The sequence below is a fragment of the Physella acuta genome, unplaced genomic scaffold, assembly GCF_028476545.2.
Source record: "Physella acuta isolate Inbredline_101_S28 unplaced genomic scaffold, ASM2847654v3 ptg002022l, whole genome shotgun sequence".
Taxonomy (NCBI): domain Eukaryota; kingdom Metazoa; phylum Mollusca; class Gastropoda; family Physidae; genus Physella; species Physella acuta.
Genome location: NW_026733526.1, coordinates 276892 through 293210, shown reverse-complemented (window position 1 = coordinate 293210; position 16319 = coordinate 276892). Strand labels below are relative to the sequence as shown.

Here is a 16319-nt window from a genome sequence, read left to right as displayed (position 1 = left end):
AATAGATCTACAGACCAAATAGACCAACAGACCAATAGATCTACAGACCAAATAGATCTACAGACCAAATAGATCTACAGACCAAATAGATCTACAGACCAAATAGATCTACAGACCAAATAGATCTACAGACCAAATAGATCTACAGAACAAATAGATCTACAGACCAAATAGATCTACAGACCAATAGATCTACAGACCAAATAGATCTACAGACCAAATAGATCTACAGACCAAATAGATCTACAGACCAAATAGATCTACAGACCAATAGATCTACAGACCAAATAGATCTACAGACCAAATAGATCTACAGACCAAATAGATCTAGAGACCAAATAGATCTACAGACCAAATAGATCTACAGACCAAATAGATCTACAGACCAAATAGATCTAAAGACCGAATAGATCTACAGACCAAATAGATCTACAGACCAAATAGATCTACAGACCAAATAGATCTACAGACCGATAGATCTACAGACCAAATAGACCAACAGACCAATAGATCTACAGACCAAATAGATCTACAGACCAATAGATCTACAGACCAAATAGATCTACAGACCGATAGACCAACAGACCAAATAGACCAACAGACCAATAGATCTACAGACCAAATAGATCTACAGACAAATAGATCTACAGACCAAATAGATCTACAGACCAATAGATCTACAGACCAAATAGATCTACAGACCAAATAGATCTACAGACCGATAGACCAACAGACCAAATTGACCAACAGACCAATAGATCTACAGACCAAATAGATCTACAGACCGATAGATCTACAGACCAATCGTCCCCTCAGTGACAGTATTATCTTGTTCTAACTACAAATTTTAATTTTTTCGAAAAACTCGACCCTATGATGTAGAAAAGCACTATATTCAATCTCCACTTATTCACCTGACTCTAAGTCATCTGCTTCCTACCAAACTTTTCAATTTGACATTGTTCTAACTACAAGTTGACGCATTTGGCCAGTATAATCTTGTTCTATGTCAATTTTATAATATGATTTTGTTCTAACAGTATATAATTATTGTATAAATTTTCTTTGGAGACGCTAGAATAATAATTATAATGTTCTATGTCCGATTCTGCCAATGAAATTAGCTGTTTAAGTCATGTGACTTGTCCGTCGTTGATCAAAATCGCGGCGTGTGAACATCTTTTAGTCGATTTTGGTTGTCATGCAAATAAACTGACTGAATTACCAGATCCTGAATCGTAAGTATATTTATCTTTTATATGTTGTCTTAACTGTGTTATTTTACACATATTTAGTTCAAAGTTATTTTGTTAAAATATCTTAATTGATAATAGGCCTAATATTGTTAATGTATACCGTAGTATACGCCTATACTAATTGTATTGTTTAGTAGTATTACTTTGTATTTATATTATCAAAATCATAATGAGGAGGTGTTCCAATATATGGATGATGAAAACAATGTCTTTGTTACAGATCAAAATGTGAAGTAATTCATTGTTAGTCTTAAAACCATGAATATGTTTGTTCTTGGTTTTTCAGTTTGGGGGGAAGGAATAAGTCCTTCTGTTTTTGCACTTTGTACTGATGTAGTCTATCTTTATTTCTATCCACAGAGAAGTGCAAAAGAGAACAATAAAAACAACAGAGAGCTGGTAATGCAGTGTCAATGATATGGGTATTGGCGCTGCCTGTATTGAAGTTGCGCAGCATCATTATGAGAAAGGAAACAGTGTTTATGTATATTCTCAATATTCAATTACAAGATTGGTTGTTTTTGCATAAGGGGCTGTGTATATTGTGTAAAATTAATACATTATTTTTTAAGCTAATTCCTGAGTTTTGCATTTATTGTATTAATAATTTAATTCCAGTTGTATCACAAGGCTGGGGGCGTGGTGTGATCCGCACGTGACGCCATTTAGAGGGTGACACCAATATAAAAAACACTAAAATTTACAGTCAATATAATTCTTTATCCAGTTAATCTTAAAATAAAATTATAGGGTAGAGGGGTGACGTAAAAACAAAAATGTAAAATTGTAAGAAGGTGGAGGGTTGACACCCTCAGTTACCACACCGAGTGTCACCCTAACTAGACTCGCCACTGACTAAATCAAATTATGTTGATGTATGCAGATAACCCAAAGTTACAGAATAAACTTTACATTTTAATGCACAAACCCACTTATAAAGAACTGTAAAAACATTACATGTCATGTAATGTACTCTATTATATACATTTTGCCATGGGAGTGATACAAAGTGAAAATTAATGACCAAGGACAGTCAGATTTACAAAAAGAAGATATTACTCATACAAAAGTATATTATTACTCATAAAAAAGTGCATTACATTTCTGGAAATCTATTGAAACTGGCTGTAAAAAAAACAAAATTTGACTAAGAACATTATACAATTTTCTTATCCTGATCTAGGTGATAGTATTTTGTTCTATCTCAAAAGTGAAAAATAATTATTTTGGGCTTCTATTGCTACATAAAGTCATAAAAATAGCATCAATGCTCATTGTTTAATGCCCTTTAACATTTTATAAAAAAAAAATGTGTTTAAAATATTTTTAATAGGGAAATCAGACCCATGAAACTTCAAATGCGTTTTTCTCAAAACTACATTTTGGGAGATAGAACAAGATAATACTAGTGGGACGCATTAGATCTACAGACCAAATAGATCTACAGACCGGTTCCATGACAAATGATCTCAGGACAAATGATCTCAAACAAAATATCTCACGGATAAATGATCTCAGGACAAATGACCTCACGGACAAATGATCTCACGGACAAAAGATACCAGAACAAAATATATCAGGACAAATGATATCATGGACAATTGATCTCAGACAAAATATCTCAGACAAAATATCTCACAGCAAAATTTTAATAGTGTAGTTGATGATTTTAGTTGATCTGATTTTTTTTATTGACTGTCTACAGACCAAATAGATCTACAGACCAAATAGATCTAGAGACCAAATAGATCTAGAGACCTTACATCTACAGACTAAATAGATCTATAGACCAGTACATCTACAGACCAAATAGATCTACAGACCAAATAGATCTACAGACCAAATAGATCTAGAGACCAAATAGATCTACAGACCAAATAGATCTACAGACCAAATAGATCTAGAGACCAAATAGATCTAGAGACCAAATAGATCTACAGACCAAATAGATCTACAGACCAAATAGATCTACAGACCAAATAGATCTACAGACCAAATAGATCTACAGACCAAATAGATCTAGAGACCTTACATCTACAGACCATTTGATCTACATACGTTTCTTTTAATTTTAGATTTTTCATTGTTTGGAAGTGGTTCTTTACTTGTGTTTTTAAAAAAATACTTCAGTGGGTTCCATGACGAATGATCACAGTACAAAGTATATCAGGACAAATGATTTCATGGACAAATTATCTCAGAAAAAAAAAATACAAAGTAATCAAATGTATTAAAATGAATAGAAAACTTACTTTCATCATTTATAGTAATTTGATCATACTTTATAACAGGCATGGCTTTCTTTGAAATAATTTCTCCGAATTCTGTGTTATTTTCCATATTCCTTACTAAAAACAAAACAAAGTTCTGCTCAAATTCCATTGAAAAATACTTGAAAAATTATTTTTCTTTCTTTCTTACTAAACTCTAAATGATTCTCAACACTGAAAATATCAAAGAATCTTGATCTTACCTTCAGTACCGTTAATTGACATCAATAGGTAGATTGGTATGCCGGGACCCAAACAGCTTAAAATGTAAAATTCGGAACTATCTGACATGGATACTTCATTGTATTGGCAGTTTTCACTGAGCTCACACGTTAGACATTGAGCAATACCCTTACCGCCAGTCACTGCAACACTGAACAATTAGAAGAATACAGAGTAGGGTTAGTGTTAACTATAATCTCTACCACACAATTAGAATAATTGAGATACACTCAGCTAATTTTTTGTTTTTACCTGAAGAGATGCAATCGTCTTGGGTCTAGCTCTGGACTTAGAAAATACCTGCAAATCGTGAAGAATATTATCTTAAAAATGATTAGTTTTCGTTTAAAAATGTGTACATCTTTTCCATAATTAAAGTTGATTCACTCAATTTAAACTATCACTAGCGTAGCGTCGCGGGGTTATGAAAACCTTCTGTGTATGTTGATTATTCTTCGGCCACAGGTTTCAGGGGCTGTGGGTGCGACCCCTGTTCGGTTCAACCGTCCTAGTGGTCCACAGTCTGTCTATTATAGAGGTAGTAACCTCACAACATTTTCTAGTGGTCCACAGTCTGTCTATTATAGAGGTAGTAACCTCACAACATTTTCTAGTGGTCCACAGTCTGTCTATTATAGAGGTAGTAACCTCACAACATTTTCACCCCATTAGCGGACTCAAGTTGCTGAGATATTCTCTGGAACTTTCGGGGCGCCAATGCGTAAATTGATGCCGAAGTGCCATAGGGCGCCCCCGGTTAGTTTTGGTCATCGATTACATCACAGTATCTCTACTGGAGTAAGCTAATAAAACCAAATGTAGGTGGTGTAGTGTTCTGGGGGGGGGCACGATATACTGGTGCAGTTTGAATTAAATCACGTACAACCGCTGACGCCTTTGCTACATGCAGTGACATCACTAGCCAACCTTTCAAAAATCACAAATTTAAAAAAATACTTCTGTCTGTCTGTCTTTAAGTGGATAGACGAGATGTAACATGGATAGACGAGAATGATGTAACATGTGATAGAATTGATGTAACATGTGCTTTAAGTGGATAGACGAGAATGATGTAACATGTGATAGAATTGATGTAACATGTGCTTTAAGTGTATAGAAATGATGTAACATGTGCTTTAAGTGTATAGAAATGATGTAACATGTGCTTACAGTGTATCCGATTTGTCATCGTAGCTTATAAGTTTTGTCACCTCCCACATGCCATGTGTCAGGAACGTTACTTGATCAGTCTGTTCATTGGGCTAAAATATAAAGTTAATGATTTGTTGAAAATGTAAGATCAGTCTGTTCATTGGGCTAAAATATAAAGTTAATGATTTGTTGAAAATGTAAGATCAGTCTGTTCATTGGGCTAAAATATAAAGTTAATGATTTGTTGAAAATGTAAGATCAGTCTGTTCATTGGGCTAAAATATAAAGTTAATGATTTGTTGAAAATGTAAGATCAGTCTGTTCATTGGGCTAAAATATAAAGTTAATGATTTGTTGAAAATGTAAGATCAGTCTGTTCATTGGGCTAAAATATAAAGTTAATGATTTGTTGAAAATGTAAGATCAGTCTGTTCATTGGGCTAAAATATAAAGTTAATGATTTGTTGAAAATGTAAGATCAGTCTGTTCATTGGGCTAAAATATAAAGTTAATGATTTGTTGAAAATGTAAGATCAGTCTGTTCATTGGGCTAAAATATAAAGTTAATGATTTGTTGAAAATGTAAGATCAGTCTGTTCATTGGGCTAAAATATAAAGTTAATGATTTGTTGAAAATGTAAGATCAGTCTGTTCATTGGGCTAAAATATAAAGTTAATGATTTGTTGAAAATGTAAGATCAGTCTGTTCATTGGGCTAAAATATAAAGTTAATGATTTGTTGAAAATGTAAGATCAGTCTGTTCATTGGGCTAAAATATAAAGTTAATGATTTGTTGAAAATGTAAGATCAGTCTGTTCATTGGGCTAAAATATAAAGTTAATGATTTGTTGAAAATGTAAGATCAGTCTGTTCATTGGGCTAAAATATAAAGTTAATGATTTGTTGAAAATGTAAGATCAGTCTGTTCATTGGGCTAAAATATAAAGTTAATGATTTGTTGAAAATGTAAGATCAGTCTGTTCATTGGGCTAAAATATAAAGTTAATGATTTGTTGAAAATGTAAGATCAGTCTGTTCATTGGGCTAAAATATAAAGTTAATGATTTGTTGAAAATGTAAGATCAGTCTGTTCATTGGGCTAAAATATAAAGTTAATGATTTATTGAAAATGTAAGATCAGTCTGTTCATTGGGCTAAAATATAAAGTTAATGATTTGTTGAAAATGTAAGATCAGTCTGTTCATTGGGCTAAAATATAAAGTTAATGATTTGTTGAAAATGTAAGATCAGTCTGTTCATTGGGCTAAAACATAAAGTTAATGATTTGTTGAAAATGTAAGATCAGTCTTTTCATTGGGCTAAAATGTAAAGTTAATGATTTGTTGAAAATGTAAGATCAGTCTTTTCATTGGGCTAAAATATAAAGTTAATGATTTGTTGAAAATGTAAGATCAGTCTTTTCATTGGGCTAAAATATAAAAAATAAAAAAAATGAATTACATTTGCCTTTTGCCTTATTTTGCTTTTGCGTTATGCTATTTTTAAAATTAGTTTCAGTGTGAAATTTTCCAGTTTGTTTCATGTGAGGTCATTCTGTGTGCCCGTGAAACGTTATTATTTTTTTTTTACTTCTATTTTCTCTTGATCGTTCTTGCCAGAAACACCGACAGATTAGTGAAATTATTAAAGACAGAAGACTAGATCAAGTGAAGTCTTTTTCTATAAGCCGAAACAAAACCGAAATCCCAACATCAACCTCAAGTTTAAACGGAAAGGAAATTGTCGTTAAGCACTGCATTTTAATTGGATCCTGAAATTTTGCCGGATACGGAAATTCAAGCAATATGAGAGAAATTTAACCGGAGACAAAATTATATAGAAAAAAATATTTTTTATCAGGAATGAGTAATTTAACCGGATCCGGAAATTTTACCGGATGGATACGGAAATTGAGGCGGAAAGGGAAATTTAACAAAAACGGAGATTTTTACCGGATCCTTAAATTGAGCCGTATACTGAAATTTAGAATTATAGGTACGAAATTTAACCTAAGACGGAATTTTATTCCGAACCGTCATTTTAAGTTAATCCGGATAGGAAATAATTTTGTTTGCCGGAAATGATAATTAAAATAAAAAAGGAATACAAAAAGAAATGTAAAGTTATCCGGAAACAGACATTTTAACCGGAGACTGAAATTAAATCGCAACCTGAAATTTAACAAAAATCGGACCTTAGTAGGTACACAATTTAATTGGAAACGTAACTATTTTCAGGCATTTTTACCTGATCCGGAAATCTAAACCGGAAATAAAAACCCTAATAACCTTAACCTCAACCATAGTCTTAATAATTACGCTTACTGTGTTTTTCCCTTGTATATCGACATTCACTTCTAAAATTAGACAAATAAATTTGGCGTTTAATTTTGTGTCTCTATAATCAATGACGTCGTTGTTATAGGCTTAAAAGCTGGCTCAAGATGGTGCCAGAAAGCATATTTTTCAACCAAAATTGAATATTTTATAACATTTGAGAAATAAGTAAGGCTAGAAATATTCAAACAAAAAACTTTTAATTTGGACTAGTAGAATAAGGGTGTCGTGCTGATGGGGATGTTATATAGTATTTAATATCGACGAACATCTACGCAATACCCAATTGACAGCTATTGTGTATTTTGGAAAACAATCGTTGTGACTCTCATTATTTTTTTGAAAACAATTGTTGTGACTCTAATTATTTTTTGGAAAACAATTGCTGTGACTAATTATTTTTTGGAAAACAATTGTTGTGACTCTCATTATTTTACTTTCCCTGACCACCCCAGTTGACTTGAAGAAGGGGTTGAGGGCGGATTTTTTAAATATTTGAAAAAAAAAGTGTAATCGATGGTTCCCCAACGGCTTTAATTTTTTAAATGTAACAATAATCCTATCGCCTGCCATATTTTTTAAAAGATTAAAAGAATCATGCATGCAGACCACTTTTAAGATTAGACAAATAAATTAGGCGGTAATGCTATTGTCTTTCTTATCAAGTATCGATGGTATCATTATTATTGTGTATTGTTTTCGGCATTAGATTATAAATAGTTTAACTCTAGAATCAGTGGAGTCATTTTATTGTGTATACTTTTCCGGCATTAAAACTTTGCATGTTTCATTTCGTTCAATTCCTATTAGTTCTATGTGACGTCACTATTGTTCCCTGTTAAACTTTTCATGTTACTTTTGTTTTTTCTAGATTGTTCTTGTCGGAAAGACGGACATACATTATAGCGTAACTATTCTATATTTTGAAGATAAGGCGAACATAATTAATTTACCTTTACTTCTATCATAGCTGCGTGCTTATAAAATTCAGCGTTGTCTTCTTTTCGAGGAAGAATTGTAAAATACCTGGAGCCATTTCTACCCACCAAAACTTTCTCTAACTGCAAAGAAAAAAAAACGTTGAATACAGGACGAGATGACATGTATATGCACAAACATAAAGCCACATGCAGCCACATATGAAGCACTAGGATTTCATTCTAATAAAAAAAACATTAAAAAACGTTTAACTAACAAGCTTTTATGAAATAATGCACTTTAAAGGAGAAAACAAAACATTTTCTGTAAATTTAATAATAAACTAGCTGAAAAAGAAAATCGTGAATAGCTATATTATGTATTGAATACCTTTAATAGAATTTAAGAAGCGACCTATGCTTTTATATTTGTAATTTAAATAGTAGTTCATTATTATACTTAAAGAAAATATTTATCTTCTCCTTTTTAGTGAATGATTAATCTAAAGATTATTTTTTTTAAACGTTTATTTTTTTTTTTGCCAATATGTAAACCTTTATGAACTGGTCTGTAAAGTTTTGTTACTGTAAAATATGTTGTCATTTGTTTTCCCTAACGTGCGTTAGGTACCCATCAGATTTGGGTGGACTCAGGGACGGTCTACTGACTTGCAACCGGATTCGAACTCGTAACTTACGGGTTAGCAGCCCAGTTATCTGCCGCGAGACCACTCCATTAATTAATGGACATTGTGCCTCTGTATGTATATTTGTGGAAGACATGCGCATAGTAAAACTCGACTTGATCACCATTATGTAATATTTTAAAGTGTTCATTTTTGTACTTAAATCTAAATTGATAATTAAAATACTTAATATTAAAGATTTTCAAACTATATTTGTTATTTCACAGCTTATCATTTTATTTGACGTTATGCGAAAAGAACAAAGCTAAATTAAATATATTACTCTTCGCAAAAAGCTCTAATTGTGTCTGAAAACAAGTATTCAAATTACTTCCCTTAGTACCAATTACTGCTCTTGATAGGGGATCCGGACAAAAGGCCGACATGGACAAAAGGCCGACACAGACAAAAGGCCGACAAGACAAAAGTCCGACACGTTTTATAAATAACAAACTACAATTACAGGCATGTTTTATATCTAAAATATGTAATTATATACGACTTTTTAAGTTTCTAATAAATATTCTTAGGTACATACAATAGGATAAAATAAAACACACGATGTAACAAATTATTTGTTGCCTATATATTGGTCCCTATATAGGGAAATCACAGGGGTAAGTTTACACGAAAAACAAAAATAACGCACCGATTTCGGCACACTTGTATCACAATCACAACAGAATTAATGAATCCAACGAATATATATACTTTTTTTTCTCGCAATTCGCAATGGACGAAAAAAAAATATAATTCAAATTGTGTCTGTATTTAAGGCGCGCGATTGTTCTACTAATCTACTTCATTCGGTTTCTTTGATTTCTTTACAAAATATGGTGGTAACGCCACCTGTCTGTTTATTCTTTGTACACTCCCGTCATCTCCAGTCGCATGGACCCCATAGTTCACCTTATAAGGATCGCCACTAGTATTGTCTCTTGGCGCTCCACCTTGTTGCATGTGGGCGATGATGCCGGCGGCTTTTTACTTGGTTCTTTGGTGATTATCTCACCTTGATTACATAGAAGGAGCTATGAAAGACAGCAGAGACAGCATTTCGCAATATTTAAGTGTTGATCATTTGTGTTTAAGACGCTCCCGTAATCTCCAGTCGCTTGACCCGATGGTTCACCTTATAAGGATAGTAACTAGCACCGTCTCTTCTCTTGAACGTTTCATCTTTTTTTCATGCCTTATTTCGATGGTTGTCAAGACAGGAGCTATGCAGTAGCACATATTTTGCGATATTAGTATTTTTTATGCTTGTCGGCCTAATGGTCTGTCGGCCTTATGGGTGTCGGCGTTATGTCCTGTCGACCTGATGTCCTGTCGGCCTTTTGGCTGTCGGCCTTTTGTCCATGTCGGCCTTTTGTCCGTGTCAGCCTTATGTCTTGTCGGCCTTTTGGATGTCTGCCTTTTGTCGGGAAAAATACTTTTTATTAGTTTGTTTTGATGTGGGAAGAAACAATGATGTAATAAGCATGGATTCATAAAGTGCAATGTGGTAGAAAACACGGGTATTTTAAATGCTACCTTTGTTTTATTTTAAACACTGAATGTACTGTTTACTAATAATTTAAAAAAAATCAAAACAGTTCCTAAATGTCCTCTATGTTTACTCTTACCTTTCCGCTTGAGGATAAGATGGGGTTCACTAAATTGAATTAGGCGTGTCCATTTGTGTAATGGCATGTATGTATGAATGTTAAATACTTTATGATGGCAGTTTTTATGTATGGCCGGCGCCCCGGGCTATTCTGTGAGGGATATGATGAATGCGTTCGTTTTAAAGAGTGCGATAGGCTGTGGATAAAAAGGGTTACTATAGTCGCTCACTAAATTGAATTCAGGGCGTCCTTTGGCGCCCCGACATGGTGCTATTTGGCGCACCGGGCCTTCCATATTTGCATATAGACATTTAATTGGAAAAGTAATATATTTCCTAAACCAGGTCAATGCCGGGTATATGTTGCTTAATAAACACACAAGTCACGGTACCTCTAATGCCAGTACAGGACCAGGTCGGCACCGCTAGTTATTATATAAAAGCTTGTTATTGGTTTGTTTGTTTTTTTGCATTTTCTTTTCAGTACTTAAAACTTTTAATACCATAGAGTTGCATGACTAAAACAATTGCGGACCAAACGAACAGGCATAGCGTTCAATAGCGCGGTAAATAGTGCTTGCTATAGGAAATTAAAAATAATTCTTCCAAAAAATATGAGCATCCAATTATTTCATGTTTGATGTCAGATTGTATTGTCATTAGGTCTTGAACCACGTGCCAATGTTGTCACACTGCATTTGATCCACGACGAAACACGACAGATAGACAAAAGATCGTGGAAACCAGTGAAATAAAAGTTTGCAAAAAAAATTGTCAAGAAGGAAAATAATTTACCACGTCCAACCATCCTGATTGAGCTTTCTCTTCACGACTCTGTAAAAATATTTTCAAAGAGGCCCAGTTACATACACACAATATGAATTCAGGACAAATGATCTCAGGACAAATGATCTCAGGACAAATGATCTCAGAACAAATGATCTCAGAACAAATGATCTCAGGACAAATGATCTCAGAACAAATTATCTGAAGGACAAATGATCTCAGAACAAATGATCTCAGGACAAATGATCTCAGAACAAATGATCTCAGAACAAATGATCTCAGAACAAATGATCTCAGAACAAATGATCTCAGAACAAATGATCTCAGAACAAATGATCTCAGAACAAATGATCTCAGAGCAAATGATCTCAGGACAAATGATCTCAGGACAAATGATCTCAGGACAAATGATCTCAGGACAAATGATCTCAGGACAAATGATCTCAGGACAAATGATCTCAGAGCAAATGATCTCAGAACAAATGATCTCAGAACAAATGATCTCAGAACAAATGATCTCAGAACAAATGGATCTCAGAACAAATGATCTCAGAACAAATGATCTCAGAACAAATGATCTCAGAACAAATGATCTCAGAACAAATGATCTCAGAACAAATGATCTCAGAACAAATGATCTCAGAACAAATGATCTCAGAACAAATGATCTCAGAACAAATGATCTCAGAACAAATGATCTCAGAGCAAATGATCTCAGGACAAATGATCTCAGGACAAATGATCTCAGGACAAATGATCTCAGGACAAATGATCTGAAGGACAAATGATCTCAGGACAAATGATCTCAGGACAAATGATCTCAGGACAAATGATCTGAAAGACAAATGATCTCATGGATAAAATATATCACGGACAAAAGATCTCAGTTAAAAGTTCTCACGGCAATCTAGCGAATGTGCTTGGAATAATTGTAGTCAAGATTTCAAATTGATTTATCATTGGGTTAGTTTGACTTTTTAAAAACAGATTATGATTGTAAGATATAATAACATGAATTATATAAAACGTCACAAGACTAATCTTAAAATACATTGAAAATGTTTTAGATCAAATGAAATGAGGAAAGTTGAAATATAGCACCTAGATCTAAATGTGCAAAACACGTGAATCTGTTGGGTAACATAAAACAATTAATTTAATTGAATGCACACAATTAATAATTGCTTCTGCCCCGTTAGCTCTGTCGCTTGAATGCACATTGTCACCTGATCACTAAGCTAAGACCAAAATTACTATTTGAGTTTTGACGCTAGTTGTATTGTTCACGGGGAGCGGACCTTTAGGACCTTGGGTTAGGTTTAGGGTTAGGTTTAGGGCGTGTCTCCACCTCTTAGAGTGTCTAGCGTCTCAAGTTAGGAGAGTCTATGTAGTTGTCAATCAACAATTTATTTTAACCTGCTTATAATACACTACTTATTACAATATTCAAATGTTTAAAATAAAATAAAATCACTACGCTTGTTTGTGTTTTTAAACAAAAATTATTTGCTGTGGGATATTTAGTCTGAGAAGTTTTTAGTCCATGATATCTTTAGACTTGTTATATATTTTAGGGGTCGGAGGGGTCGAGCCGGTAAAGCTCATGACTGCTAAACCGAAAAGACTCGAGTTCGAACCCTCGGGTAGATAAGGCTCGTTAGCTGGGACAGCAACTCTTCAAGGAGGGACAATTCCATACCAAACAATTGCTGCCGTTTTGGTTTGACAAAGGATATGGAAGCAAATCCAAAAAGAAAAGCAGGCTCAAATCGGAGTCAACGGCCTCATGGCGCATAACAAGTTGACACGTATACTTAACTGAGTTGGAGGTGGTCTCTTCGAACACTAAAATTAAGAACGAAGAAGAAGAAGATATATTTTTGCCTTGTGATAATTACTAGAGAGATCTTTTGTCCTTAAGATATTTTGTATGGAATATTTAGTCAAAGTTCATTTGTCAAATACACACACACACACATAAATATATATATATATATATATATATATATATATATATATATATATATATATATATATATATATATATATATATATATATATATACGTTTTTATATATGTATATACTTGTAATTATAAATGATCAAGAATGATCAAAATACATACATTTGTATGAAATACTAAAATCAACATTAAGACATTTATAATGATTACTTTCATCAGTTGGTGAATCATGATCCTATATTTGAAAAAAAAAATCCAACCGTTCTACAAGTGCCGTCCACAGCTTTGCAAATGGTGAAAATGGCATATCTCTGGGCTCTATCTAGCCAGGTGATCAAAACTTGCTGGTCATTCAGCCACTGGACACGTGTAAAGTAATGATCGCTGTTTGGTGGGCAAATGCGTACATTTGGGCATTTTAATAGAACAAACATGGGGTAAATTAAAACAACATCATGGGGTAGTCTAACACAACATCATGGGGTAAACTAACACAACATCATAGGGTAAACTAACACAACATCATAGGGTAAACTAACACAACATCATGGGGTAGTCTAACACAACATCATGGGGTAAACTAACACAACATCATGGGGTAAACTAACACAACATCATGGGGTAGTCTAACACAACATCATGGGGTAAACTAACACAACATCACGGGGTAAACTAACACAACATCATGGGGTAAACTAACACAACATCATGGGGTAAACTAACACAACATCATGGGGTAAACTAACACAACATCATGGGGTAAACTAACACAACATCATGGGGTAAACTAACACAACATCATGGGGTAAACTAACACAACATCATGGGGTAGTCTAACACAACATCATGGGGTAAACTAACACAACATCATGGGGTAAACTAACATAACATCATGGGGTAAACTAACACAACATCATGGGGTAGTCTAACACAACATCATGGGGTAAACTAACACAACATCACGGGGTAAACTAACACAACATCATGGGGTAAACTAACACAACATCATGGGGTAAACTAACACAACATCATGGGGTAAACTAACACAACATCATGGGGTAAACTAACACAACATCATGGGGTAAACTAACACAACATCATGGGGTAAACTAACACAACATCATGGGGTAAACAAACACAACATCATGGGGTAGTCTAACATAACATCATGGGGTAAACTAATATAACATCATGAGATAAACTAACACAATAACATGAGATAACATAACTAAGCTAAAATCGTAACCCATAATTGTGTTAGAATATTATAAATTCTGAAATGCCACGTAACATAATTGTGTTAGAATATTATAAATTATGAAATACCACGTATCATTTTCGAAGATTTCCACTTCTATGATAGCTACCAATCAAATGATGTTCATTGAAATGATGATGTAACTAAGCTATATAGAAACATATACACAGTGTCAAGTATTCTTTGTTGACCAGAGACTTGACTTACACAAAACCCATTATCCTTTAAAGTGACAACAAACCAGGCTGCTTACCTTCCGTTCAATTCTTTTGGTGGAGCTAAGGGTTAGGGTTAGTGACAACAAACCAGGCTGCTTACCTTCCGTTCAATTCTTTTGGTGGAGCTAATTGAACTGTTTTTAACTTCTTCAGATCTATTATTTTTAATGTGAATTCAGGGTTCTTTTCGCCAGCCTAAGAAAATTAGTATATATATATATATATATATATATATATATATATATATATATATATATATATATATATATATATATATATGTACATATATATATATATATATATATATATATATATATATATATATATATATATATATATATATATATATATACATATATAGGGTAAATGTTATATGTTAAGGTAACCTGAGTGAAAAAGAAACATACGGAATAGATAGATCAAACCCTAACCCTAATCCTAACGTGATACCTTTGGGTAAGCGATCTTCTCCTCTGTTGTGTAGGTCTCCATCATGTCACCGTAGATGGTGTAGTGGAATTTGTGGACCTGCGTGTCATTAAATGTGGCGTACAGCAGGTAACTGGACAAGGGCGACCACCAGATGGCGTTGTCAGTGGCCAGAATTTCCTCTGTCGTTTATAAGGATTCAATTAGAAAACTTGTATAAGATGGATAACATTTCATCTGTCATTTGTAAGGATTCAATTAGAAAACTTGTATAAGATGGATAACATTTCATCTGTCATTTGTAAGGATTCAATTAGAAAACTTGTATAAGATGGTTAACATTTCATCTGTCATTTGTAAGGATTCAATTAGAAAACTTGTATAAGATGGTTAACATTTCATCTGTCATTTGTAAGGATTCAATTAGAAAACTTGTAAAAGATGGATAACATTTCATCTGTCATTTGTAAGGATTCAATTAGAAAACTTGTATAAGATGGTTAACATTTCATTTGTCATTTGTAAGGATTCAATTAGAAAACTTGTATAAGATGGATAACATTTCATCTGTCATTTGTAAGGATTCAATTAGAAAACTTGTATAAGATGGATAACATTTCATCTGTCATTTGTAAGGATTCAATTAGAAAACTTGTATAAGATGGATAACATTTCATCTGTCATTTGTAAGGATTCAATTAGAAAACTTGTATAAGATGGTTAACATTTCATCTGTCATTTGTAAGGATTCAATTAGAAAACTTGTATAAGATGGATAACATTTCATCTGTCATTTGTAAGGATTCAATTAGAAAACTTGTATAAGATGGTTAACATTTCATCTGTCATTTGTAAGGATTCAATTAGAAAACTTGTATAAGATGGATAACATTTCATCTGTCATTTGTAAGGATTCAATTAGAAAACTTGTATAAGATGGTTAACATTCATTTGTCATTTGTAAGGATTCGATTAGAAAACTTGTATAAGATGGATAACATTTCATCTGTCATTTGTAAGGATTCAATTAGAAAACTTGTATAAGATGGATAACATTTCATCTGTCATTTGTAAGGATTCAATTAGAAAACTTGTATAAGATGGTTAACATTTCATCTGACATTTGTAAGGATTCAATTAAAAAAACTTTGCACATAAAAAGTGTGAATTTTTTAGCACAAAAATAGAAAAAAACTGTTATGTTTTGATAGCAAATATGG

General features: G+C 33.2%; 1 protein-coding gene across 6 annotated transcripts in view; it reads right to left on the bottom strand.

Moving 5' to 3' along the window:
* LOC131931739 (dipeptidyl peptidase 4) overlaps nucleotides 1–16319 on the bottom strand; it is a 101761-nt gene that overhangs the window by 18523 nt on the left and 66919 nt on the right. For all 6 annotated transcript variants that reach the window (XM_059288583.1, XM_059288582.1, XM_059288584.1 and 3 more), the window contains 9 exons: nucleotides 15121–15281; nucleotides 14771–14865; nucleotides 13455–13578; nucleotides 11242–11280; nucleotides 8191–8298; nucleotides 4919–5010; nucleotides 4001–4048; nucleotides 3730–3899; nucleotides 3509–3604 (listed from right to left, as the gene is read on the bottom strand). In XM_059288583.1, coding sequence (XP_059144566.1) covers nucleotides 3509–3604; nucleotides 3730–3899; nucleotides 4001–4048; nucleotides 4919–5010; nucleotides 8191–8298; nucleotides 11242–11280; nucleotides 13455–13578; nucleotides 14771–14865; nucleotides 15121–15281 — 933 coding nt within the window. The remainder of the gene's footprint in view (nucleotides 1–3508; nucleotides 3605–3729; nucleotides 3900–4000; nucleotides 4049–4918; nucleotides 5011–8190; nucleotides 8299–11241; nucleotides 11281–13454; nucleotides 13579–14770; nucleotides 14866–15120; nucleotides 15282–16319) is intronic.